This window comes from Gopherus evgoodei, chromosome 2 (genome assembly GCF_007399415.2).
Source record: "Gopherus evgoodei ecotype Sinaloan lineage chromosome 2, rGopEvg1_v1.p, whole genome shotgun sequence".
NCBI lineage: Eukaryota > Metazoa > Chordata > Testudines > Testudinidae > Gopherus > Gopherus evgoodei.
The window spans coordinates 240342521-240368408 of NC_044323.1; the positions used below are offsets into that span (position 1 = coordinate 240342521).

At 43.1% G+C, this 25888-nt stretch overlaps 1 protein-coding gene across 7 annotated transcripts in view; it reads left to right on the forward strand.

Annotated features, from left to right (window-relative positions):
• The window catches only part of GDAP1 (ganglioside induced differentiation associated protein 1), a 58152-nt gene extending 32600 nt beyond the window's left edge, over nucleotides 1–25552 (forward strand). For 4 of the 7 annotated variants that reach the window (XM_030553289.1, XM_030553288.1, XM_030553291.1 and 1 more), the window contains 5 exons: nucleotides 6764–6956; nucleotides 14144–14317; nucleotides 18745–18839; nucleotides 19149–19263; nucleotides 22032–25552. In XM_030553289.1, the coding sequence (XP_030409149.1) occupies nucleotides 6851–6956; nucleotides 14144–14317; nucleotides 18745–18839; nucleotides 19149–19263; nucleotides 22032–22420 (879 nt within the window). In that variant the 5' untranslated portion in view covers nucleotides 6764–6850 and the 3' untranslated portion in view covers nucleotides 22421–25552. Of the gene's footprint in view, nucleotides 1–5213; nucleotides 5397–6763; nucleotides 6957–14143; nucleotides 14318–18744; nucleotides 18840–19148; nucleotides 19264–22031 lie in introns of those variants that run through there. The other 3 variants (XM_030553287.1, XM_030553294.1, XM_030553293.1) reach the window with 3 other exon arrangements.
• The last annotated feature ends 336 nt before the right edge of the window (nucleotides 25553–25888 follow it).

Sequence of the window (25888 nt, forward strand, 5' to 3'; positions counted from 1 at the left end):
CTAACAAGACAATTCACTTAACAGCAGGATACCAAGGGAGGAAAGATAACTTTTGAAGTGGTAATGAGAGTGGTCCATTTCAGACAGTTGACAAGAAGGTTTGAGTAACAGTAGGGGGAAATTAGTATTGGGGAAAATAGGTTTAAGTTTTGTAATGACCCAACCACTCCCAGTCTTTATTCAGGCCTAATCTGATGACATCCAGTTTGCAAATTAATTCCAGTTCTGCAGTGTCGTGATGGACTCTGTTTCTGAATTTATTTTGTTGAAGAATTGCAACTTTTAGGTCTGTTATTGAGTGACCAGAGAGACTGCAGCACCTCCTTTGTCAGCCTTTTTTATTATGATGTCAGAGTTGTTTCTGAGGCTGTCGATTGCATTATGTTCTGCATGGCTGAGGCTATGGGACAAGTGATGTTGCTTTTCCACAATTTCAGCTCGTGCATGTTGGTGGAAGCACTCTATGTAGAAGTCCAGTCTGTTGTTTTGACCTTCAGGAGGAGTCCATGCAGAATTCTTTTTGTAGTGTTGGTAGGAAGCTTCCTGTGGGTTAGTGTGCTGTTCAGTGGTGTGTTGGAAATATTCTTTGAGTCAGAGACGTTGAAAGTAGGTTTCTAGGTCACCGCAGAACTGTATCATGTTGTGGAGGTGGTGGGGCAGAAGGAGAGGCCCCGAAATAGGACAGATTCTTCTGTCAGGCTAAGAGTATAGCTGGGTAGATTAACAATATTGTTGGGTGAGTTAAGAGAACCACTCTTGTGGCCCCTTGTGGCATGTAGGAGTTTAGTATCTTTTTTACCTCTGTAGAGAAGCAAAGTGTGTGTTGTAAATGGCTTGTCTAGTTTTTGTAAAGTCCAGCCACAAGGGAGTTTGTATGAAAGGTTGGTTTTTTAAGAGAGTTTCTAGTTTTGAGAGTTCATTCTTGATCAGATAGTTTCTGCAACTTTGACTTAAAGTAATTCCAAGCCTTCTCCACATTCAGATCCTTGAGTTCTTCTGTCCACTCCACTTCCCTAAGTACGTCCCTTCATTTCTTTTCAAGTTTGCCCTTTTGAAATCAAGGACCCTAGTTGCAGACCTCTTTTAGTTTATCCTTTCATTTAGCTGAAACTGAATTAACTCATGATCATTCAAACCATTACTACAGTGGTTGACATGCTAGACATATCCAGATAAAAAACCTTTGCTTTTCTAAACTATTGTATATGTTTCTTATCATTTCATTGGCATTTCTTTGTTTGAAATGCTATTCATGTAAGGAAACAATTTTCTTTACTAGAATTAATATTATTCATTAATTTCTAAATGTTAATGTATTCAAACTGGTAAATGCTTGTTCTTCGGGTGATGCATCCTTTAGTTATATTATTCCTCCAGAGCTGCACTCATGATGTGAGCCAGATACATCAAGGGAGGAAGGAAGAATTTTCTGTTTCCCAAGGTAACAACTCATCCTAAATACAACAAAAATTCATTATTATTAGTTAATAATAAATAATTTGCACTTAATTGCACAGTGCTTGCTTGAAGTCAATGAGAGTAGTCGTGATTAAAGTTAATCGTAGGCATAAGTGTTTACAGATTCAGGCACTAGACATTTTCACAGCCATGTTGGGGATGCACTTGGTATAACCCAGGTAATTCGGGGGAATGGAAGGCTATGAGAGCCGATGAAGTCCTCTTGTTCTGAGCCATAGTGTACCAGCTCCTCCATTTTGAGTTTTACTCCTCCATGTTTGACCTCAGGTTGCCCTTGTTGGGAGGGGCTACTTCTACTCCCTCAGTTGCTGGGTAGATTTAACCTTTGGGTGGGAAACTTAACTGTTACTAGGCAGACTTAGCCTTGGGTGGGGACTGTGTGAGTGACAGATCATGTTATAATGTGTATCAGTTTTGGTTCCAGTATAAATAGTTAGGTAAGCTGTTTGTTTGGCGTGCTTTATCTGAGTCCTGTGTGGCTCCAGGCATCTTATTTGAGCTCAAATAAAGTTTGGTTACTTCTCCACTCTGGTGTGTTTAATTGGTTGCGAAGCACACCGGGCAACAGACCCAACCCTTGCCACCCTCGGGCACTCTGTGCCGGCAACAGCCAGACATTGTAACAAAACACTTAACAAAATATATAAGCAACAGTGTTTAGGCAGGGCCTGATCTCCATTTTTTGCACACACAAAATTTTCATTGGAGTGAATGGTTGTTTAAGGGAGTTTGAGGTGTACAAACAATAGCAAACAGGGCCATCTGTATGGGATGATCTTCAATTAATCAAAAAATCTCTGATATTTTGTATTTGAATAAACAAAAGATGCCTCATTTTCCCACAAATTCCAGAATTAACTGGACAACAGACCAAGTACTGCAGACAATGAATTTCTCAGAGGACTGATATGCTACTTATTTTTCATGTTAAAGGGAAAATTCATAACAGAGAAGGCATCAGAAAGAATTAAGGCAACTTAAACACTGCTATGAATACGAAGTCAAAGAACCACTTGGCTATGAAGATTTGTTATCATGTACAAATAATTACTTTCACCTCTCTCAGACAGCATACTATGGAAAATTTAATATTGGGCTCCCCATATTTTAATGTACAAAATTTCAAGGAATGTTCATAATTCTCAGACGCTACTATGCATTTATATGACTTGTTTGAGTAGTAGTTCCAGGGGCTGATCCAAATCTCACTGAAGTCAACAGAAAGACACCACTGTAATTTAGAAAGAGAAAAGTTCTCAAGTGCCCCAGTGTATCTTCTTATTCTCTTAGCTCCTCACAAACCGCAGAGCAGATATTCAAATATTCTCATCTAGGAAAGCTTTTCTGAGCCATGCCAATTACACTCTCTTGTTTTGCAGATTTTAAGTCTGAGATGATGTCCTCCTAACAGGAGGACTAATTTCTTTTTTGCAGTGGCTTTTCCAGGCTTTTGAAGCTAGGTCAGAGATGGTAGCATTGATTATAATTGTCTCGTACTAGCTCGAATTAGAATTCAGGATCCATGAGCAATATAACATGAGCCTGATTTTCTAAGATAGTATCCTAAACTATGAAGGGTTATATCCTTTCTATATTTTATCCTATCTGATGTAACTATGAGGACATTTAGCTATATAGATAGACATTTATATAACCCCTATAAACTCTTGAGCTCAGTTGTGTCCTGCAGCAATGAATTCTGCAGTTTAATCTGGATTGTATAAAGAAGAATTTCCTTTTATCGGTTTAAAATGTATTGTCTTTCAGTTTCATTGAATGTTCCTTTGTTCTTGTGTTACGAGAGTGTACGTAGGAACACCCATTCTAACTTTTCTATACCCTTCATTATTTTGTATGCCTCTGTCATGTCCACACTTCCCAATGTGAGCTCTGGGAGGCATTGTGCCTAAAGTTTGCAGAAGAATCATAACTTCCCCTTCATCACTTTGTTGCAGGGTGCAAAATGTACCCTGAGAACTGTACTGAGCAGTACCCAAAAGGGTGGAGCTGTGTAGGGTCACTCCCCTGAAATACTGCTGACCTCCTCTGAGGAAGTTTGTGCTGTTTGTGATGCTGGCCTTGCCACAATCCGTAGGTTCAGGGGAATCCAAGGACTGCATTTGTGCCTCGCTCTTGTGAATATTACAAGAGTGGGAGCTGACTCTTTGTTCCCTCTTTCCCTCCTTATTTTAGTGCCTTGGTCACAATTACATTACAGAGGTAAGTGGCTATGAATAGTGGGTGAAATCCTGGCTCTGTTGACATCAATGGTTCAATTTCCATTGACTTCAGTAGAGTGAGGATTTTACCCACTATTTCTAAAATGAAATGAGACACACTTAGTACCAACAGGGACTAGAACTCACAACATCCTAGATTCAGGTTTGGCTTGTCCTGCCCTAGCTGTGGGGAATATTTAGTGTGAAACAGGGTAGTTCCAGAAAAGGCTTTCCTTTCAGATTTCCTGCTAGCTGCAAAATCTGATATAAGCTATGTACCATCTTTACTTGCCCCAAAAAAATGCTTTTTGCACTTTCTTGGCCTAGGGGACATAATTTCCGATATATGGTGGTGACACTGTCAGAAATTGCTTCCCCTCACTTTCCCTCATGTCCTGGTATGGTGGGAGCAATTTCTGATGGATATGGCTGAATCCTACCATCATATACTTTTTAGGCCTTCTTTATTCCTTGTAGATAACAAAAAGGGTGCAAAATCATTTTGTTTCTTCTGTATGTCACCTTTAAAAATTCAAGGAACATTGACTCCCTGGTTTAGGCTGAAGGAAAGCAAATATGAAGGACCAAATATGTTTGCTAAAATTGTAATCATACCTCTATCACTCTTTAGTGTAATAATAGAAATACAAGAAACACAGGTGGATAAGGTAATGTACCAGGGTCTGATTAATGTTCTTGCTGGATGATGACATCCATCATGTTTTTTTTCTTCAGCAAAACATACTGTCCTTGAGAGTCATTATGTAATTATTAAAACTTCCATTTATTCATCAAGCATAAATTAACTTTCTTGAAGTGTGGACTTTGTATGTGTACATATATATTTATGCCTTCATAAGGAACAGTCTGTTTAGTTTAGCCGAAACATGCTGGGCATGGGATATACATTGAAGGACTGAGTCCTAAATGTTTTGGTCTCACCTTAGCAAATTGACCATTCCTGACTGAGGGCTATAAACACATGTAAAACTGGGACACACACACAGATGTTTTTTGGTTACGGAGGGGCTTTATGTGCTTTATGCCAGATTCTGCCCTGCAGTTTGTGCTTACCAGAATTACATTTTCTAGGCAAACATTTGCACGTGTGTGTGTGCAGGGGGCGGCTGAAGCGGGAAAGAGACAGTCAGTGCATCAGCTCTCTAACAGGCAACTGCTTTGGGTTTTCCCCGCCGAGGTTACCTAGGCATTGGGCTAGATTGGGGCTTTAACGCCAGAGTCCTGTATCGGGGGTGGCAGAGGTGCAGCGATGCATTGTCTGTCCATGGTGCAGCACAAACCCCCACAATCTGATCCCACTTTCCCTCCGTCCTCTACCTTCCTATTTCTGCCCCCGCCCTCTTTTCCCCCTTAGTTCTGCCTCTCTGCCCCCCTGCCCCTGGCTGTGCCCCTCCCCGCCCGCCCCTGTTTTCCCTCCCCGGTGCAGCCAGGACGCAGGTACCGATGCCATGCGAGGGCAGCGGCTGTCACGGAGCATGCTCCGAGCCCCGGCGCACGCTCAGTAGCAGCTGCGGAGGTCCGGTCCGCTGGGGAGCCGGTTCTGAGTCCGCTCAGCCCCTGGGAGCGATGGCGCCAGAGGAGGATGGCGCTGCAGCGGGCGCCGTGCTCCTGGCTGAATGCAAGGCACAGGCCAAGTTAATACTGTACCACTGGACCCACTCGTTCTGCTCCCAAAAGGTGAGTGCCTGGCTGCTTTCGGAGGTGCCAGGGATCAGCACCTGGACAGATCCCCCGTGGCCTTGCTGCCCCCTCTGGGGCGTGGCGGCTGCAGCAGCAGCTCAATGGACTTCTTGCCTGGCAGGTCCCAATCTGAGTGCTGAGGCGTGGGCAGAGGGATGTAGCGCTGTTGCCTAGATCTGGATAGGGAGGAGGAAGAGATGGTGAGGGGCAAGGCCACAAAGCTTTTTTTTAAGGCCCTAAAAGGCTTGCAAGGCTTTCCAGAGAACTGTGATCATTTCGAAATGCAGAATCCCTAAATCCAGCACAGGAGGCAGTGGGGAGGAGTGGTGTATGAGGAAGGATGACTAGGGGCTTTAAAACAATATAACACTTCTTGAATTGTTAAAATGTAACAGATAATTTTGAATGGCACTTCAGGATTCTGCAGCTACAACAAGACGACATGAGCGTATCCATCTATTTTGTGTTCTGATGCAGAAGACATTTTGATATTCTTTAGGAAAGGGCTGTTTCTCACCTTTATTGCAAATGGTTCCATTGCCAAAGCAAACAATTATGGTATTGTAAAATATAGATTATTCTTGTAATGGAAAAGCTTTTACATCAAGTACATACACAAGAGAAGCACCAAGAAGAGGGCAGATATTTCAAAATGTGGCCACTCTTTTTAAGTTTATTCAAAAGGAAGAGCTCTCCAGCCAGCAAATTTGTAGCCAGGCTTTTTGAATATTAACCTGATCTTAATCAGTAATGTCCAGTGTAGTATGCTAATATTTTATTGTAACTTTGCCTTAATAAAAAGTTCCAAAAAAGTATGCCTCAGTTCCAGTTATGTATACAGAACATATTTGAGATTATATGGGAAAGGAATTTAGACATCACCAAAACTATAGCACTAGGTTTTAAGGTATTTTTAAAAAAATCATTTTGTGTTGTTAATTCACTTTTTATCAGCTGTTTCTAGGAATACCTGCCAGTCAAATAGCCATCAACTATTTTATGCTAATGATAAATGTGTTGAAAGAAGAGTTTTAGGCAATTATAATTATTCTTTGTTGTTGTTGTTATTTATTTATTTGTATTATGGTAGCACCTAAGGACCCAAACTGAGATTAGGACTCAGTTGTATTAGGAACTGTACATAGTTCCTACCTAAAGAGAACACAATTTAAATAGACAAAGGATGTGAGAGAAGACAGAGAGGCGAAGAGATTTGCCAAGATCACACAGCAGATCAGTGTCACAGCTGGGAAGAGACCCCAGTACTCCTGACTCCCACTGAAACACACAGCCCCTCTAATTGAACAGACTCAGTTTATCCATGGTAAATAGCATAAACAAGTAATTCTTACAATATTTTTCAGGTGCGCTTAGTAATTGCTGAAAAAGCACTGAAGTGTGAAGAACACGATATAAGTTTACCTCTGAGTGAACACAATGAACCTTGGTTTATGCGTTTAAACTCATCTGGAGAAGTGCCTGTCCTTATCCATGGGGAAAATATTATTTGTGAGGCCACACAGATTATTGATTATCTTGAAGAGACGTTCGTGGATGGTAATGAAAATTTTTTGAGTTTATGTGATTTTTAATGCAGTACTTATGTGTCTCTGTATAGAATTTTGTTCAGATCCGTAAAAGGTTTCCAATTCCCCAAGCAAACTGATTGCATTGAAAATACTTTAACATTTATTTGGCAAGATATCTGATATTCTGATCACTTATCCTGCTAGCCCACAGAGGTCAGGAATATAATAACACTTTGCTGTACTAATTGTGTAGCAAGGACTAATATAAAATAATAGTTTCATGGGAGGTTGCAAGACATTTGCCATTTTTGGAAAGAACCTCTCTCACAAAAATGGTGCAGTTTCCTGGATAATTCCAGAATAATCTTTTTTTAAATTTATGCCCTGTAAGGGAGAAAGAATAGTGACTCTGTGTGTGTGTGTGTGTGTGTGTGTGTGTGTGTGTGTGTGCGCGCACACGCATGTATGTGCGCACACGCATACATGGAATAAGGAGACAGAAGTGGGAAGAGTACATCTATGGTAATAAGAAAGGAATAGTGGTATACGTGGAAATTTCACAACACTTGTCATTACTAGGAAATAGGCAGGATCAATTTTTACAGAAAACAGTTTCTTTTGCCTGTGCACAGAAACTGTATTTCTTGGGGTGAGGAGAAGAAGCAACCTTTTGTATTGGTTCTCTCTAGTTAAGGCTCTGATACGCTATGTCCCTAACTGGCAAATGTAGTTCTTCTTCGAGTGATTGCTCATATCCATTCCAGTTAGGTGTGTGCGCCGCGCGTGCACATTCGTCGGAAAACTTTTACCCTAGCAACTCAGTGGGCCGGCAGGTCGCCCCCTAGAGTGGCGCCGTCATGGTGCTCGATATATACCCCTGCCGGCCCACCCGCTCCTCAGTTCCTTCTTACCGCCCGTGTCGGTCGTTGGAACAGTGGAGCGCAGCTTAGCTGACCTCCACTTCCCTAGCTACTCGTAGTTCTCGTATATAGTTATGCAGTTATAATCCTTTTTATATATATATTTGTATAGTTATACGTTTTTTCTTTGCTAACATAGTTAGTTTAGTAATAGTTAGCGGGGTTCAGGAAGTAGCCCCTTCCCTGCACCCGGTGCCGGAGCCCATGCACGGCTCACCGGGTTTTAAAATGGGCTCGGCCTGCCAGAAGCCGATGCCGAAGGGAGATCCACACGACTCCTGTTTGAATTGCCTCAGGGAATCACACTTGACAGCTAAGTGCCCCATTTGCAAGGCTTTTAAGCCGAGAACAAAAAGGAGCGGGACTTTTGGCACCGAGCAATGATCAAGCGGCTGTCAGAAGCGCCTCCTCGGCACCGGACCCCGCCGGTACTGCCAAGGCCTTTCGGCACCGGCCGTCGCCGGCACCGAAGTCGACTCGGCACCGCTCCCTTCCTCCGAGGTCGAGAGCCTACAATTCCTGCTGGTGCCTGACGGCTCCCCAGCACGCGCCGTGGTTGATCCCCCTGCTCCTGCTGCTTCCGTGCCACCTGCATTGCAGCCAGAGAGCTCGTCTAAGTCGGATTGCCCAGCACCGACACCTGCAGAGGCACCGATGACATCGGCACCGTCGATTCCAGTCCCCCAGGGCCATTGAATCCAGTACCTGACAGCTCCCCGGCACGTGCCATGGTAGAGCTTACTGCTCCTGCTGCTTCTGTGCCAACTGCACCACAGCCAGAGAGCTCGTCTAAGTCGGATCGCCCGGCACCGACACCTCTGAGGCACCGACGACGTCGGCACTGTCGATTCCAGTCCCACAAGGGCCGTCGAATCCGGTGCCTGACGGCTCCCCGGCACGCACCGTGGTTGAGCTTACTGCTCCTGCTGCTTCCGTGCCGACTGCACCGCAGCCAGAGAGCTCGTCTAAGTCGGATCGCCCGGCACCGACACCTACCGAAGCTCTGACGACCTCGGTATCGTTGATCCCGGTCCCACGAGGGCCATCGAATCCGGTGCCTGACAGCTCCCCAGTATGCACTGTGGTTGAGCCTGCTGTTCCCTCCACGCCGGAGACATTACCAACGGTGAGGGATCTCATTGCCATGACAGAGTCGATGCTGCCTGACCCCGGCACCGTTGGTGCGGGTAATACAGTCTCTTCATATGACCGTCCTCTGTCAGCACAGCAGAGTGGCACCGTTCATGATCACGGTCCCGCAGACGCTCCAGGTCCCGTCGGCACACCCGACACCACTTGCAGTCCCGGTGCTGTTTTCCTCATCGGTACTGGTCGCAGTCGCCGCACCGGTCGGTATCCCGTTCGCCGACCCGCTACTATTGGCACCGTTCCGACTCCTGGCACCGCGACAGGTACTGTGACTCCTGTAGCCTCTCCCCGAGCCTCGAGATCTCAGTCGACCTCCCGGCACCGTTCTGGTTGCAGGTCTGGATCTCATTCCAGGTACCGGTACACCTCCCGGTGTTGGTCCCCGGTGCCGAGTTGGGCAAGGTCCGATAGAGTCAGAGACTCTGCCCATGCCTTTTTTTTTTTAGTACTTCCATGGCCATCCAGACACGCATCCGTGTCATCCCACATGCACAGATCTTATGCTCAGGACCACGATTCTGATACGCCCCCCGACAACCTGAGGTGGGGAGGTCCCAGAGGTAGAGGACCCGGTATGGGGCCCTCTAAGGGGTACGACTAAGGGGTGTCGTCTGTCCGCTCTCCTCTCTGCTCACTAGTCTTTCAGTCTGTTAAGGAGAGTTATTGGTATAGCCAGCGGGCGCCAGCCCTGAAACCAAAGGAGGCTTGGCGAATGAACCTACTTGGCCGCCAGGTGTACTCTGCAGAGGCCCTGCAGCTCTGGGTGGCAAAGCAACAAGCCTTGCTTAGCTGCTATAATTATAGCACCTGGGTGAAGGTAGTTTAGTTTATGGAGTTTCTCCCTCAAAACTCCCGCCAAGAGTTCGCTGCAGTCTTGGAAGACAGGGGAAAAAGGTACCCAGAGCGTCCCTCCAGGCCTCGTTGGACGCAGCAGACTCAGCAGCCAGGACTCTGGCCTTTGGTGTCGCCATGAGGTGCCTCTCATGGCTTCAGGTTTCAAACCTCCGGCCGGAGCTGCAGTATGCCATTCAGGATTTACCCTTTGTTGGTAAAGGCCTCTTCGCAGCAAAGACAGCCCCAGGCTGCGAAGCCTGATGGACAATAGGGTCCTAATGCACTCTCTCAGCATGCATATGCCAGCGACCAAACGCAGGCCTTTCTGTCCCCAGCCGCCATACTCTGTGCCTAGCCAGAGACAGGACTTTGGCAAACGGCGAGGCCAAGGTGGTCGCAGACGAACGTCAGGACCCCTGAAGAGCCAAGGTCAAGGTCCCTCACAATTACCACTGGGACCAAAGACGAACCTCCCAAGGTGCGCCTGAGGGCGGTGTACCAGTCACAGGCCGGGATCCCAATCCCGCTTTCTCCTGGCGTGGCCTCAGTTAATTTCAGATCGCTGGGTCCTGCGCACGGTGGAGCATAGGTACCACCTCTAATTTGTTCCAGCCCTGTCCCCCTTCAGGGACCCCTCTCACGAGCAATTCCTCGTACAAGAGGTGCAGACGCCGACTGACGAAAGGGGCAAGGGGGTCTACTCCTGTTATGCCCTAGTCCCCCACTCGAAAGGAGGTCTCAGACCTTCCTAGTCCTGCGCGGACTCAACCAGTTTAGGTTGAAGTTCCTCATGGTATCCCTGGGAACCATTATTCCATCCTTGCCTCCTGGGGGCTACTATGCCGCCCTCAATATGAAGGACGCGTACTTTCGCAACGCCATCTTCCCTCCGCACAGGAGATACCTCCGCTTTCTAGCCAACCGTCAGTACTTCTGGTTTACGGCCATAGTCGCCGCCTACTTTCGCTGATGTCGGATATGCGTTTCTCCGTATCTGGATGATTCGTTTATCCGAGGAGACTCCGAGACATAAACCACTCAGCACGTGGGCATCGTCACGGTTTTATTCACAGGTCTAGGCCTGATGATTACTATAGAGCAATCCACTCTGGTTCCCACGCAGAGGTTGGACTTCCTAGGGGCTATCCTGGTCTCCGACCTAGCCGGAGCCTGCTTATCACAACTACGGTTTTAGGCGATGGCAACAATCATCTGAGGTCCGCAGACTTTCCCAACGACCTTGGGTCGCACTTGTCTCAGTCTCCTGGGTCCATGGCTGCCCGCAAGTTTGTAACCAAACACGCCAAGCTCCGCCTCCGTCTTCTCCAAGTCCGGCTCACCTCGGCGTACCACCCGGACAGGGAGCCAATTGTCATGGTAGTCACCATTCCCTCGAGCACCTTAGGCTCCTTAGAGTGGTGGCTAACTCCCTCCCTGGTGTGGGCAGGGATGCGGTTCCATCCGCCCCAGCCCTCACTGCCCCTGACGACGGACGCGTCATCTCTCTGCTCGAGTGCTCATGGTCACCTCTAAGCTTAAGGCCTTTGGTCTTCTCGGGAGCTGGCATTCCACATCAATGCCCCAAAAATGAGAGTAGTCCGCCTGGCGTGCCAGGGGTTCCAGCGGCAGCTGCAAGGCCGTGGTATCTCGGTGTTTACAGCCAACACAACGGCCATGTGCTTCATAAATAACCAGGGAGGGACATGGTCCTCCCCCCTTTTGTCAGGAGGCCATCCATTTCTGGGACTTTTGCATGGCCCACTCGATGGAGCTGGTGACGTCCTTTCTCCCAAGTGTTCGGAACACCTTGGCGCTTTGACTCAGCAGGTCTTTCCTGTCTTACGAGTGGTCACTCTGCCCCATGTGAGGCGTTCTGCTTTCCAGAAGTGGAGATTTTTCCTCACATAGACCTGTTCGCTCACCGCGTGAGCAGAAAATGCCAGATGTCTGCTCCTTCCAAGGTCTCTCCTCGGGATCGATCTTGGACGCATTCCTGATGCCGTGGAAAGGCCAACTCCTTTATGCCTTCCCACTGTTCCCACTGGTTCATTAGGTCCTACTTAAACTCCGCAGGGGCAGAGCGCGCATCATCATGATCACTCCAGCGTGGTCCAGGCAGCACGGATATACCACGTTGCTCGGCCTGTCAATAACCGACCCAATTACCCTGCCACTCCACCCAGACCTCATCACTCAGGGCCATGACAGGCTTTGTCACCCGGACCTGCAGCCTCTTTGCCTCACGGTGTGGCTGCTGCGTAACTGAGCCAGGGTGACAGGAAGGCTTCCACCTGGTCAACGTACCGGGCTGAGTGGAAGCGTTTCTTCTACAGGTGCAATATGCTCGATCTTGCTCCTACTGAGGTCTCGATCCCCTCTATTTGGCCTGCCTCTGGCCTTCAGCGGCAGGACCTGGCGGTATCATCGCTGAGGGTACACTCGGCAGCCATCTCTACCTTCCAGCCAGGCTAAGGTGGACGTTCCGTGTTCTCACACTCTATGGGTTCGAGGTCCCTCAAGGGCTTGGAGCGCTTGCGCCCTCGGGTGCGCCACCCAGCCCCAACCTGGGACCTCAACCTAGTTTTAACCAGACTTATGTCTCCCCCATTTGAGCTGTTCGCGACCGGCCCTCTGCTATACCTGTCTTGGACGACAACTTTCCTCGTAGCTGTTACATCGGCCAGACGAGTCTCCGAGCTCAGAGCTCTTACGGTGGTTCCGCCGTACACTAGGTTTCACAAAGACAAGGTGCAGTTATGACTGCACCCGGCTTTCCTCCCTAAGGTGGTTTCGGCCTTTCATGTTACCCACAGCTCAACGCAATGGGCGCAACAATTGCACTCCCTGGACATCTGTAGAGTGCTCGCATTTATATTGCGCTGACAGAACCATTTCGTAAGGTGCCCCAACTCTGTCACGGTAGCAGACCAAAGGGAAGGCTTGCTTGTTTTCCTCTCAGAGGATCTCATCTTGGGTGATGGCGTACATCTGCACTTGTTATGATTTGGCTCATACTTCCCCAAGCCACATCACCGTGCATTCTACCAGGGCTCAGGCTTCATCTGCTGCCTTGCTGGCTCATGTTCCTACTCACGAGATCTGTCGCGCAGCTCCATTGGTCCTCGGTCCATACCTTTGCTTCACAGTATGCTCTGGTTCAACAGTCAAGAGATGCTGTAGCCTCTGGCTCAGCAGTTTTCATTCTGCCACATTTCACTCCGACCCCACAGCCTACGTAAGGCTTGGGATTCACCTAACTGGAATGGATATGAGCAATCACTCGAAGAAGAAAAGACGGTTACTCACCTTTGTAACTGTTGTTCTTCGAGATGTGTTGCTCATATCCATTCCACACCCGCCCTCCTTCCCCACTGTCGGAGTAGCTGGCAAGAAGGAACTGAGGAGCGGGTGGGCCGGCAGGGGTATATATTGAGCACCATGACGGTGCCACTCTAGGGGGCGACCTGCCGGCCCACTGAGTTGCTAGGGTAAAAGTTTTCCGACGAATGTGCACGCACGGCGCACACACCTAACTGGAATGGATATGAGCAACACATCTCGAAGAACAACAGTTACAAAGGTGAGTAACCGTCTTTTTCAAGGATAAAATGATTCTGCAATGGACTTTAGAAATTCCCATAGCAGTAAGAACATGTCACTGCTAGCGGTTGAACACCTGCTGAATTAATTCTTAGCTGCTTGCTTTTTGGTCATATAATGATTGTCTGGAGGAAGTAGAGAGCTGGGTAAAGGTGAGGCTGGCTAACAATCTATGGATACAGATATAAATGAACTGTTGATGCTGCTGTAAAATGGAACTCCTTAAAAACAAATTAAAAAAATAAAGTATAATTTTATAATAGATTTTTTGAATCACTGCAATACTTTCTTTTGAATGGGCCATAGAGATGTCTATTGGACCTCAATACGTAGTGACCTTGCTTGAAATGTAAAAAAATGGATTCTGCTGAAACTGCTTGAATGTAAGATGCTATGGAGCAGATTCTCTGGTTTGCTAAGGTCTCTTTAATCTCATGGTTAAGTACATTGCTGAAGAGGGATGGGATTACGTGCTGAAAACTAAGCATGCACTTAAGTGCTTTGTTGAACTGGGCTTATAGTGGGGGGGGAAAATCACCCAGTGGTGAGGATTTCACTTGATAACCATGTCATCTATGCTATACAGGGACAACTGAAGTACCATTAAGAACACTACTTTTATCATGTTGATCATTTATCATAATATCATTACAGATATTATATAGCTCTTCTGATTTTATTTTTTACAATCTCCTAAATAAATATATTTCAGAGAAGACACCAAGATTAATGCCAGAAGAAGGAAGCATGTATCACCCAAGGGTGCAACACTATAGAGAGCTCTTGGACTCCTTGCCTATGGATGCCTACACGCATGGCTGCATTTTACACCCAGAGTTAACAGTGGATTCCATGATTCCAGCTTATGCGACAACTAGAATTCGCAGTATGTAGTGAATATAAACCCGAAGGTTTTGCCATTTAACAGATCTTTCTTATTTGGTTCTAAATATATTTTATATGTAAAGATCCCTGTGACCTGAATAAGAATATAGTTTAAAAATTTGCTTACCACATAAACAACTCACGCTCATACGTTGTTGATGGCAATTATGTTTGGTAAACGGATGCCCTACAGTTAAGCACTTAAATAACTGGGAGCAGCTGGGTGCTCAGCAGTTTTGAAAATCAGCTCACTCAATAAAGTAACATGATATGGATTTATTGGCCTAATTTTAGGCACTCATTTTTGAAAATGTTGGCCCTTTAAAATGAACAGTAAAATTTTCAAAAGTGTGCAAGTTGCTTATGAGGACTTAGGCTTCAAAGTAATTTCTGAAAAATTTATTCAGTAACTCAAACCCAAGGATTTAAGAAAGTTCAGTTGCATTCTCCCAATGTTGAGCATTCAGTCATGATGACAGGAAATACTGCTGTCTATAATAGTTTTGTGGGCTGAAAGAGGAGTGCATTCATCAAGGTGTTTGTTTTAGAATGAATATGTCCTTTGCTATATTAGGCTGGTAACAACCTTCTCCCTCAAATTGCTCTTTCTTTCTAGTCTGAATTTGTTCAGCTTCAACTGCCAGCCCATAAAATATCTGAATCATAGCTACTATCTCTTGTGATCACAGCCCTGTTGAACATCAGTAGAGCTATGAGCATACTACTGAGGGCAGAATCTAGCCCAATATGTGTCAGTTTAATTTTAAAAGATATTTTGCATAACATTTTGAAAGATTTGAAAATGTGGGAAAAGGAAATGTCCTTTTTGGAGTATCTGTGGAGTTAATTCTGCTAACAACAGGAAAGGATAGCAGTGCTGTTTGTGCTTATTATGCACAGGCAGTAATGGCATTTGCAAAAGTTTAATTTTTTTATCTTGCTGTTTTAGGTTATAAAACAATATACATATTTTCCTGTAGTCTGCACTAGTAGTGCCTGCCCCAAACCATTACAGTGAAGAAAATATATTATTTGTAAATGTAGAAATGTACAATGGCAGCAGAACATCTGTTAAAATAATAGACCTGACTCTCCTCTCTCTGACACTAGTGTAATGAAGAGTAGCCTTACAAAGAGTAGAGTTTCACTGATATAAAACTTGTCTGAGAGGAGAATCTGGCCCCATTTTTTGTAGGAGAAATACCTTTATATTCGCACCCAGGGATGAAAAAGAATAAGCAGCGTGGGTTCATCTGACAAATTAATTTTAAAGATCAATTTGTCCCCAAATCCTGGATTTGCACAACCCCACATTTTGGGAATCTTCAAAGCAGGATATAGGATGAAATCCTGGCCCCATTGAAGTCAATGGCGAAACTCTTATTGTCTTCAGAGAGGACTGGATTTCATCCATCAGTTTTTTCAATTAGACCAATTTCTGCCTCCTAGTATGTAGATTGTAAGGGTAGAGGGAACAATGATGGTCGTTTAGTCTGACTTCTGCATGACACAGGCCATAGGATTTCCTTGACTTAAATTCTGCTTCAAGTCCAATGCTGTGGTTGGACTAGAGCAGTGGTTCCCAAACTTGTTCCGCCACTTGTGCAGGGAAAGCCCCTGGCGGGCTGGGCCGGTTTGTTTACCTGCTGCGTCCGCAAGTTTGGCCGATCGCAGCTACCAGTGGCCGTGTATGTCCCTCGGCCCACACCACTTCCAGCAGCTCCCATTGGCCTGGAGCAGCGAATCACGGCCACTGAAAGACGCGATTGGCCGAACCTGTGGATGTGTCAGGTAAACAAACGGGCCCGGCCTATCAGGGGCTTTCCCTGTACAAGGGGTGGAACAAGTTTGGGAACCACTGGTCTAGAGCATATCTACTAGAAAAAAATATAATGTTGATGTAAAAATTTCCAGTGATTACAGAATCTACCACAGTCCTTGGTTATTCCAGTGGTTAATTACACTTTCTGTTAAAAATTGCACCTCATTTCTGGTTTGAATGTGTTAAGCTTCAACTTCCAGCCGCTGAATTTTGTTATAACTTTGCCTGCTAAATTAAAGAGCCTTCTGTTATCAGATTTGTGTTCCCCATGTAGGTACTTGTAGACTGTGATGAAATCACCCCATTTTCTTCTTTGATAAGCCAAATAAATTGAGTTTAGTGAGTCTTTCACGATGAAGCATTTTCTAATCCTTTAATCATTCCTGTGGCTCTTTTCTGAACCCTCTTCAAGTTTTCAACATCTGTCTTGAAACATGGACATCAGAACTGGTGGACACAGTATTCCAGTGGCAGTCTCACAAGTGCCAAATACAGATGTAATATAGACTCCCTACTCAAGAGTCCCCTATTTATACATTCAGGGATTGCATTAGCTCTTATAGCCACAGCATTGCGCTGTGAGCTCATGATTAGTTGATTATCCACCATAACCACCAGCTCTTTTTCAGAGTCAGTGCTTTCCAGAATAGAATCCCTCATCCAGTAAGTATGGCCTCCAGTCTTTGTTTCTAGATGTTGGACTTTACATCTGGCCACATTGAAATCAATTTTGTTTGTTTTATTGCTTGCCCCCAGCTTAGCAAATGACCCACTGTATATCACTTCTTTATTATTTACAACTCTTCCAATCTTTGTGTCATGTGCAAAATTTATCAGTAATGCTTCTGTGTTTTCTTCCAGGTCATTGATAAAAATAAAAATAGCATTGGGCCAAAAAGCAGATCTCTGGGACCTCACTAGAAATGGTCACTTAATGATGATTCCTCCTTTAAATTAAATTTGGAGACGTATCAGTTAGCCAGTTTTTAAGCCATTTAATATGTGACATGTTCTCGTTCAGAAACCACTTCCCATTTCTTCAGGCTAATTAACATGACATGTTTCTTTGCAATTTTTCACACGATTTAGTTAATTTTTTTGGATTAAAACATGAATCTAGTGGGTGATTTTATATAATTCCTGTTTCTGTTTTCTCAGGCCAGGTAGGTAGCATATTGAAAGATGATGTTCATAGTAATTTAAGCTTGAAACAAAAAACACGTAAAATAATGGGCCTTATTCTTCTCTTACAGCAATTTTAATTCAATTTCACTCCATAGATTTAGGCTTCATCTACCCTACAAAGTTTTGATGGCGTAGCTGTGTGAGAGAATCACACCTCCTAGTTGATACAGCTGTGCTGCAAAATTCCTGGTATAGATGCAGCTAAGATGACTATGTTGGCATAGCTAATGTTGTTTAGAGAGGTGGTTTAGCTGTATTGGCAGAACTCCTTCTGTTGGGTTATATTGCATCTCCACTAGGGGTCTCTGTTGGCACAGCTATACCAGCAAAACATTTGGATTGTAGACAAGCCCTCTAAAAGAGTTACACCTAATTTCCACTAGTGAATGTGAGAGGAGGCTCAGGCCCTATAAGTGTTCAGGCCCTATGTTCAGTATTTTTATTATTGAGGGATATCTGTGTTTGATAAAAACTTGCTTACTCTGAGCCTAACTTTTGACATTATGGGTCTATGAGCTGGTTGAGTCCCTTCCAAGGTCCAAACAAACTACACACTTGCTTAAAAATGAAAGTTATTCCCTCTGTAATACAAACAAATAATAATAATGTCACTATAGGGTCTTCACTCACATTTCTTCTTCACATTACACAAGTGGAACCTTTTGCTAGCCTATCAATATACACCCTGCCCAACATTTTCAGAAGGGTCTGGTGATTTTAGGTGTCTCAAATTTTGACCAATTTGGGACACTTTGGGCCAGATTTTCGAAAGGTATTTAGGCACCTAAAGGTGCATATAGACAAAGATCTTTAGATGCATCAATACCTGTGAAAATCTAGTCCCTTGTGCCTTGATTTTTTAAGAACTGCTCAGCACTCAGAACACCAATCAAACCTAAAAAGAGCTGTGGGTGCTCTAGGCCTGGGTGTCCAAACCTGGGCACCCAGAAACTGCTCTCACAAAATTAGAGACCACTTCTGAAAACTTTGTGGCAAATATTTTTCAGGAACAAAGTATAAGCATTTGCCACAAATATGTAGCTGTTTACTACCTTTGTTGCCAAATGCCATTGCCCTTCCCTCTTTGGAATGAGTAACAAAGCAGTTGTATTTACTGAAAGAACAAATGAATAGATTCGCCAGTCCTTCATGCTTTTTCCCTGGAAGCAAGTGCCTGATTTACAGAATTAATCACAAAATAGGGAGTAGATGTTTTGGGCCCCTTGTTAATTCATCATATAACTGCTCCAAACTTTTATATATGTGAGCCACTTGACATGGAAACTTCATTGAGAAACCACTTCCTATTTAAAATGGCATGTTTCATAGCAATTTTTAACACTACTTGCTCATTAATTTTTGTTGATGAAAACATGAATATAGTGGGTGATTTGATATAATTCCTGTTTCTCTTTTGTTAGGCCAGATAGGTAACACAGAATCTGAACTGAAGAAGCTTGCCAAAGAAAATCCAGACCTCCAAGATGCTTATATAGCAAAACAGAAGCGTCTTAAAGTGAGTAAATTAATGGTATCCCACTGCTAAACTAATTGAATGGTAATATTGGACTTCTTCTAGAATGATGCTAAAATTCTATTTTACCTGTCATTACCAACGGGCGCATTCAGGGAAACAGCCCTGCAAAACGTTGAGCACTTTGTCTCCCATCCAGCAGAATACTTCAATACAGGCTTAATTTAAAGCACCATGATGTCCCACTGACTTCAAGAGTTAAGCCTGTATGTGAGTGTTTTGCTAGACTGAAGTGAGAGCACTCACGCCCTTGCAGGATTATTTAAAACTATAACCTATGTGTATTTGCAGTCTAAGCTGCTGGACCATGATAATATAAAGTACCTGAAGAAAATACTTGATGAATTGGAAAAAGTTTTGGATCAGGTTGAGACTGAGTTACAAAGGAGAAATGAAGAAACACCAGGTAAGAGATTATTTCTGTTTAATTCTATTGACAGTTATGTTTGACATAACAGATTCATCCAGAGAGCAACATTTGTTCTATATGATATTTTTTTGATGTATCGGTTTTAATTTATACCCATCTCACTTCACTGAGCCTGTCAAATATAACTTTCAATACTAATTTAGTCTAATGCAATCTACTCTCATTAGGAGCATATATGAACACTTTAAAGTGTGCTTTTGAGACCTTGATCACACACATTTTCAGCATGATGTGTAGAGAATTAGCTACAACATTCCATACCGCTTTTAAAAAAAAAATTTCTTAAATTGCTTGAGGTCCCAATTCAACACAACAAGTTCGTGACTAACTTAAACATGTCAGTAGTCCTCATGTGCTTAAAGTTGGGCACATACTTAAATACCATGCTGAATTTAAACTGTAGTGATAGAGATAGATACAGAACTGACAGTCCTGGAGATTAAAACATTGCAAAGCAGTGCAGTGCAAGTTCCCTCACACTTTCCTGCCACTATGTCCTAACTTTAGCCGATCCCTTATAAAAGAAGCTCATTCTCTATAGTCATCCAGAGTCTGAATCCAGATCCCACAGAAATCAATGGGAGCCTCTCCTCTGACTTCACTGGGAGCTGGATCAAGCCCTCAATCCTTCACCCTTCTACTGAGACTACCAATAAGGATGCCAGTTGGTATTAACTGTATTATGTAAGTGAACTCCTATTCACTGAGAACAGAACCCAGACAACTAACTCACTTCACATGGCAAACCAGATGTCAGATAGTAACATCAATACTGTCCCTATCAATACAGGCTGGATTAAAACCAATGAATGATACAGTAATGAATAAATCTTTTGGTCTAATTCTGTACTGCCACAATGCCAGTGGAGTTACACCAGCAAAGAATTTCACCCCATTACCAAACCCTTGAGGATTCGTCTATACCGTCTGGAATTTCATCCAGATACTCTAGAATTTCGTGCATTTGTAAACAATAATCAAGCCTAGAACTTTCTGGACTCCTTGTTGAAGAGTTACCCAAATTGGTTAAAAAACTGAATTTAGAAATCTTAATCTCATTCTAGTGCTGAGTGGATTTAACCAACATTTAAACATTTTTATGACTGTTTCTGATGGGTTTTCTTTCTTGAGATTGACTTCCAATTTCCTCTTTCTCCAAACTCCGTCCCCCCCAAAACATACATCATGAATAGCAGCTCTAGTGATCAGATGATAACATTTCAGTGAACAAATGAGATGTACCAACACTACTTTGTGAGGTACTTTGTTTTCTCATAGAGATCTTCCAAACAGTGCCCTGGCATGATATCACTTAGTTTGAGATTTGACAAGAGTATACCGGGGAAGGGAGGCGGCGTTTGGCTGAATGTCAGACTTCTGACTAATCAGATGCTTTTCCGAACTTCATCTAAGCTATCCAAACCTCTTGAGTCTACAGATAGAGCAGAAAAAATCTCATGATAACATGCATCTGAGGAAGTGGGTATTCACCCACGAAAGCTCATGCTCCAAAACGTCTGTTAGTCTATAAGGTGCCACAGGATTCTTTGCTGCTTTTACAGATCCAGACTAACACGGCTACCCCTCTGATACTTGACCTCATGATAACAGGCTTTCTTATGAAATATCTAGTTCTTGCTTTGGTTGGGCCATAGATACCATGCAAACAGGTTTTCTCAATTCTCACAGTTTTTTCATTTTCATGCTCTCTTTCTCACATCCTGGCTCCAGCTGGGATTGGAAGGGGTTGTTTGAAAATTGAATTAGAACTTTTGTTTAAATAAAGCATATCTTCCAGACAGGCATCCAGTTTTGATCTGAAGATTTCAAGAGACAGAGAATCACCACTTCCCTTGGTAGTTCCAATAGTTAATCATCCTCGCTGTTTAAAATAAAAAGTGCCTCATTTCTAATTTGAATTTGTCTGTCTTTAACTTCTTGTCACTGGTTCTTGTTACTACTTTTGCTACTAGATTAAAGAGCCCTGTGGTACTGAGTATTTTCTCCCAGTGAATGTACTTATATACCACAATGAAGTCACTTCTCAATCTGTCCCTGACCTTCTATTACTTCCTTTTACTACTCCAATCTCTCCCTCTCTCCTAGTCTTCTTCCTCACACAAGTCTTCTGCTCACACAGTTAGCTGCTTAGAACTTCCTCTTTATTCTCCTTTTGTAATGATTAACTTCCATATCTCTCTTTAGCTGCACAGAACTGATTCCCTCCCTGCACAGGTCTCTCTCCCCAGCCTTCTAGATATAACCACAGATCTCCCTGGCTCAGAGATCATATGCTTATTTTGATTTGAAAAATACAGCAGAGAGCACTGTATTTCCATTTGAGTGTTTCCACTTGAGAGCTAAGCAGAACATAACTTGCTGACTGGGCCATAGGAGGGCAATTAGGGGACTTGTAGTTAAATTGGCAATCCGGAAAGAATTACAGTCACATCTTAAAAGTTCTGGATAGGCCATGGGTCAATGCAGAGCTCCTCTAATGGCCAGATCAACAGGTTAATTTCCTTTTGCGCACCCTACTTTGGAGACCACTGGTATAGAATATGGAAGGGGATGGAGAAGGAAGTTAGCTGTTAAAATTAGATTTTTAACTTTCAAAGTACTACTGTTGTTTATGAATCTGTTTATGTACTAGCAGTAAACATACACGTAATAGACCAGGCAACCTTACACATACCCTTGTACTTTGTTAGCTCCTAATTCTTTGTGTGTTAATTTCTGATTAGAAGATGGACAGCAGCCTTGGCTGTGTGGCGAATTCTTTAGTTTGGCAGATGTATCGCTTGCTGTTACATTACATCGCCTGAAGTTTCTGGGGTTTGCAAGAAGAAACTGGGGAAATGGAAAACGACCCAACTTGGAAGCCTATTATGAACGTATCTTGAAGAGAAAAACATTTAACAAAGTTTTAGGACATGTCAACAACATATTAATCTCAGCAGTTCTGCCAACTGCATTCCGGGTGGCCAAGAAAAGGGCACCAAGAGTTCTTGGCACAACCATGTTGGTCGGCTTGCTAGCAGGAATGGGTTATTTTGCTTTCACTTATCTTCGGAAGAGGTTTGTCAACATGATGTTATCAATTAGAACAAGGCAACCTAATTTTAAACTCTAATTTGCCTGATAGTGGGTGGAGGACACCTCTAACTCCCAGGAAAATCTCCAAGATAAACATATATGAAAGTTTCATGGAGCAAAACATTGTCACAGAATAATCGTCTCCTACAATTGCATACATGTATTGGAAAAGCGGAGATACTTGTGGATAATAAACGTTGAGGGGATAATAAAGAAAATAAAATAGGTTATTTTCCAGTGAGGAGCTGTAGATCCTGTGGCAATGCTTTGTTAGAAGAATCATTGTTTCTGTCTCTTTTACCAAATGACTGATGTAATTTTAGAACTTTTATTCAATAGGTATTCATGCAGCAATGCAAGAGGGGCTCACTGTGGGTGAAATTCTTCAGTATGCAGAAGACCAGCACAAATCCTAGGCTCCACCTGAGCCCAGAAAACAGGATTTAAGTGGGACTTAAGTGGCCTATAGGCATTGTGTCTGACCTTTGCATGGGAAAGAATTTCACTGAGATCAACTGCGATAAATGTCATGTCCAGGTTCAAATAGTAGCATGAGTTTCATTTATTTGCGAAGATACCTGAAGTGTGTGTGTGAAAATCAGCAAATTTGGGAAGACAGGAGATTTTTCAAAGGGAAAACTAGCAGGTAGGCTTTCAACTCCCATTGAGATTCAGGCACCTAACTTGGCCTGTGTGCTCTCAAATAACCAGTTTGCCTACATACCTTGGGCAAAATAGGTGGGTGTAATTGTACGTAAGTGATTGCATGTGCCTCTGTGTGAAAATATTGGGCGTAAGTGCCACTGCCTATCCGAAAATATCTTATCCATTAAAAGAGCTTTTTATTTGAGTAAGATTTTCTGAGGATAGCTTCATTTTTGTTTATTTTTATTACTGGAAAAGAGTCAGCCATCTGTCAAGTTTGATTGGCTAACATAAAGATTCAAAGTGGGTAATTCTCCAGCATTGTCTACTTATTTTCTGAGCGGTTACAACTTGGTGAAAATGAGTGAAAATTGTTTGTACAACCTGGGAACAGGAAATTTGTATTGCAGTTTCTTTCATAAAGTTACAGTTTGAATTTTAAGAAACAGTGTAAATAACACAGATGCTTTAATGCAATCCACCAGTTAATGGCTACTGATGGATGTATTGTTCAACCTGAAGCCAACTCACCATTCTAGTGGCAGTTGTGCACCTATCTGAGGCCACATTTTGTTTGTGTGTCAGTCAGTGGCCTGACAGGAAGCACAAACTACCAAAAGTCTGACCTAACAAGATTTCTAGCTCATGTGTGAAGACTCAGAATGTTTCAAACATTTTGGATTTATATCTGACCCAAAACACATCTGAAGTTTTTGAAGTTTGTCTATCAGTAACTAGTAGACAAAATGTTACTGAAATGGACCTGTAAAATCTGTAGTAGTGGGCCTGAATCAAACTCCTATATCCCAATGCCCATAAACTTTAGTTGTTTGCTGTCATCTATCTCTAGTAATGTCTAATGGTCATTTGAAATGAGCAGATATGGATTTTACCTGGATAGTTATGGTGTCAAGCAGATGTTGAAAGGGATCATTTGTTTGTTGAACATTGCTGGTTATAATTTAACAGAGTGTTAAATATTTAACAAAAGATGCCCCAAATCTTACTGCTTCTTTTCATTAGTAAAAAATATTCATACATAGTAAACAGTGCTGTTTGTTTGTTTGTATGTATGTCTGTCTGTTGATGGTAAAAGACAGTTTCATATCATTCCTTTTAATGACCCAATTGTTTTGGACATCTTGATAAATTGAATGTGCTCTGTTAACAAAAACTTAATATCTCTACAGTAAATTTAATCCACTAACCGCGTTACTGTTTTGTTAGCTTTAATTGACTCTCGCTTTGTTGTTTGTATATTGCAGCACATCTATATTTACTTTGTATCTGGAAAATTCCACAAAATAATATGCCTTACTGAATGCTTCAGTAGCATATCATATTTCCGAGGAGTTTGAAAGTGTAACATTAAAATATCTGTTCAAGTCATGCTAAAATTAACATGATTTAAATATGGACTAGGCAGAATGAATTTCACCTTCTTTCTCTGCGTTTTAAATTCATAAAGTTGTCTTCCTAGAGAAATGTTTTCTGTTAGCACAAGTGTCCAGCCCACACTACCAATTTGTATGTATATCTCTGATGAAGACTAATGATTGGTGAAGCTATATAGTTTCACTCCCTGTTATCCTTGATCTCTTGTGCATTTGAGATTACAGACATTCATTGCCTGCCAACAGCAACATGTACTGCTGAGAAGACCTGAAATGACCGCCAGATGTCAGTGCTCTGCTAGGGCTGCACTTTGGGAATCCAGTTGAATTGTCGTTGAAATGCTCACAAATTAAACATTTCTGCTCTCGGTCTGAGACAAAGGGAGTATCCTCCTCAGGGGAGCGAGTGTGGTTAAAAATGGTGTGACACCATTTATTTGCCATGCAATTTCAAACTGTTCTCAAACCTGGAATATATATTGAATAACATAGTTTCTATAGTAAATATGTAGGGACCTATGTAACTTGGGATTGTCTACCAGAGGGCAGAGTGAAAACAACACTTCACATTAACATGAACACCACTGAGTAGCAGGGATATATATCTACCTGAATGAACTCTTTATGGATAGCACTATTCAGGAAAGTTCAGGTTGCTAGTTAGAGCATTTGTCTGTCACTAAAACTGTAATACTAAGTAGCTTTTGTTAGCCTTATAATTAACTACGTGAAAGGCTACTCATTCTCACTGCTCTAGAGTGCTCTTCTTCATGGGTGAAATTCACTCCTGTGCAGAGAGCCAATAAAAGACCTATCACATCACTTAAGACCTCAACATAGGGCTGATGTGAGATTTAAATGTGCATTGACCTTGTGAGGGCCCTGTGCCCAGAGGTGAATTTCACCTTGTATTTGTAAAGTTGCTTGCCTTTTAGCCCCGTTTCTTTCCAGCAGTGCTTAGTACTGCTTCCTGTGGCCATTTTGTAGGTTGGATGCTCTCCTCCTTTGGTTTTCATGTACTGTTTTCTCTTTGTATGTCACACAGCTGATGCACAGCCGTATGCTAATATTTTTTGTGTATCATATGCTTGTATGTGGGCTCAGAAAAATAAATATGGGACCTGAAATGATGTTCTAGAGTAATGCATTTCCTTTGGCTTAACATAACACAGCACATTTGAGAAGCACAAGGTTTTCCTGTAAGGTGGAATTAATTAGCCAGATACTGTTCAAGGAATTAAGCCACATAAATTTACAATTTACATGTAATTCAGGAGACAGTTGTACACTGAGTTTGTGCACATATGTGGAAGTTACAATTACATTGTTTCCTTTGGCTCGATGATTGACTGAGCCTATCTGATATACCGAGGAGGGTCAGCAGAAGCCATTTTAATATTTTCTTCAGAAGGAGAGGCAGTATCTTGTGTACTGTCTCTGAGAGAATGAGAAAATTACAAAATTCC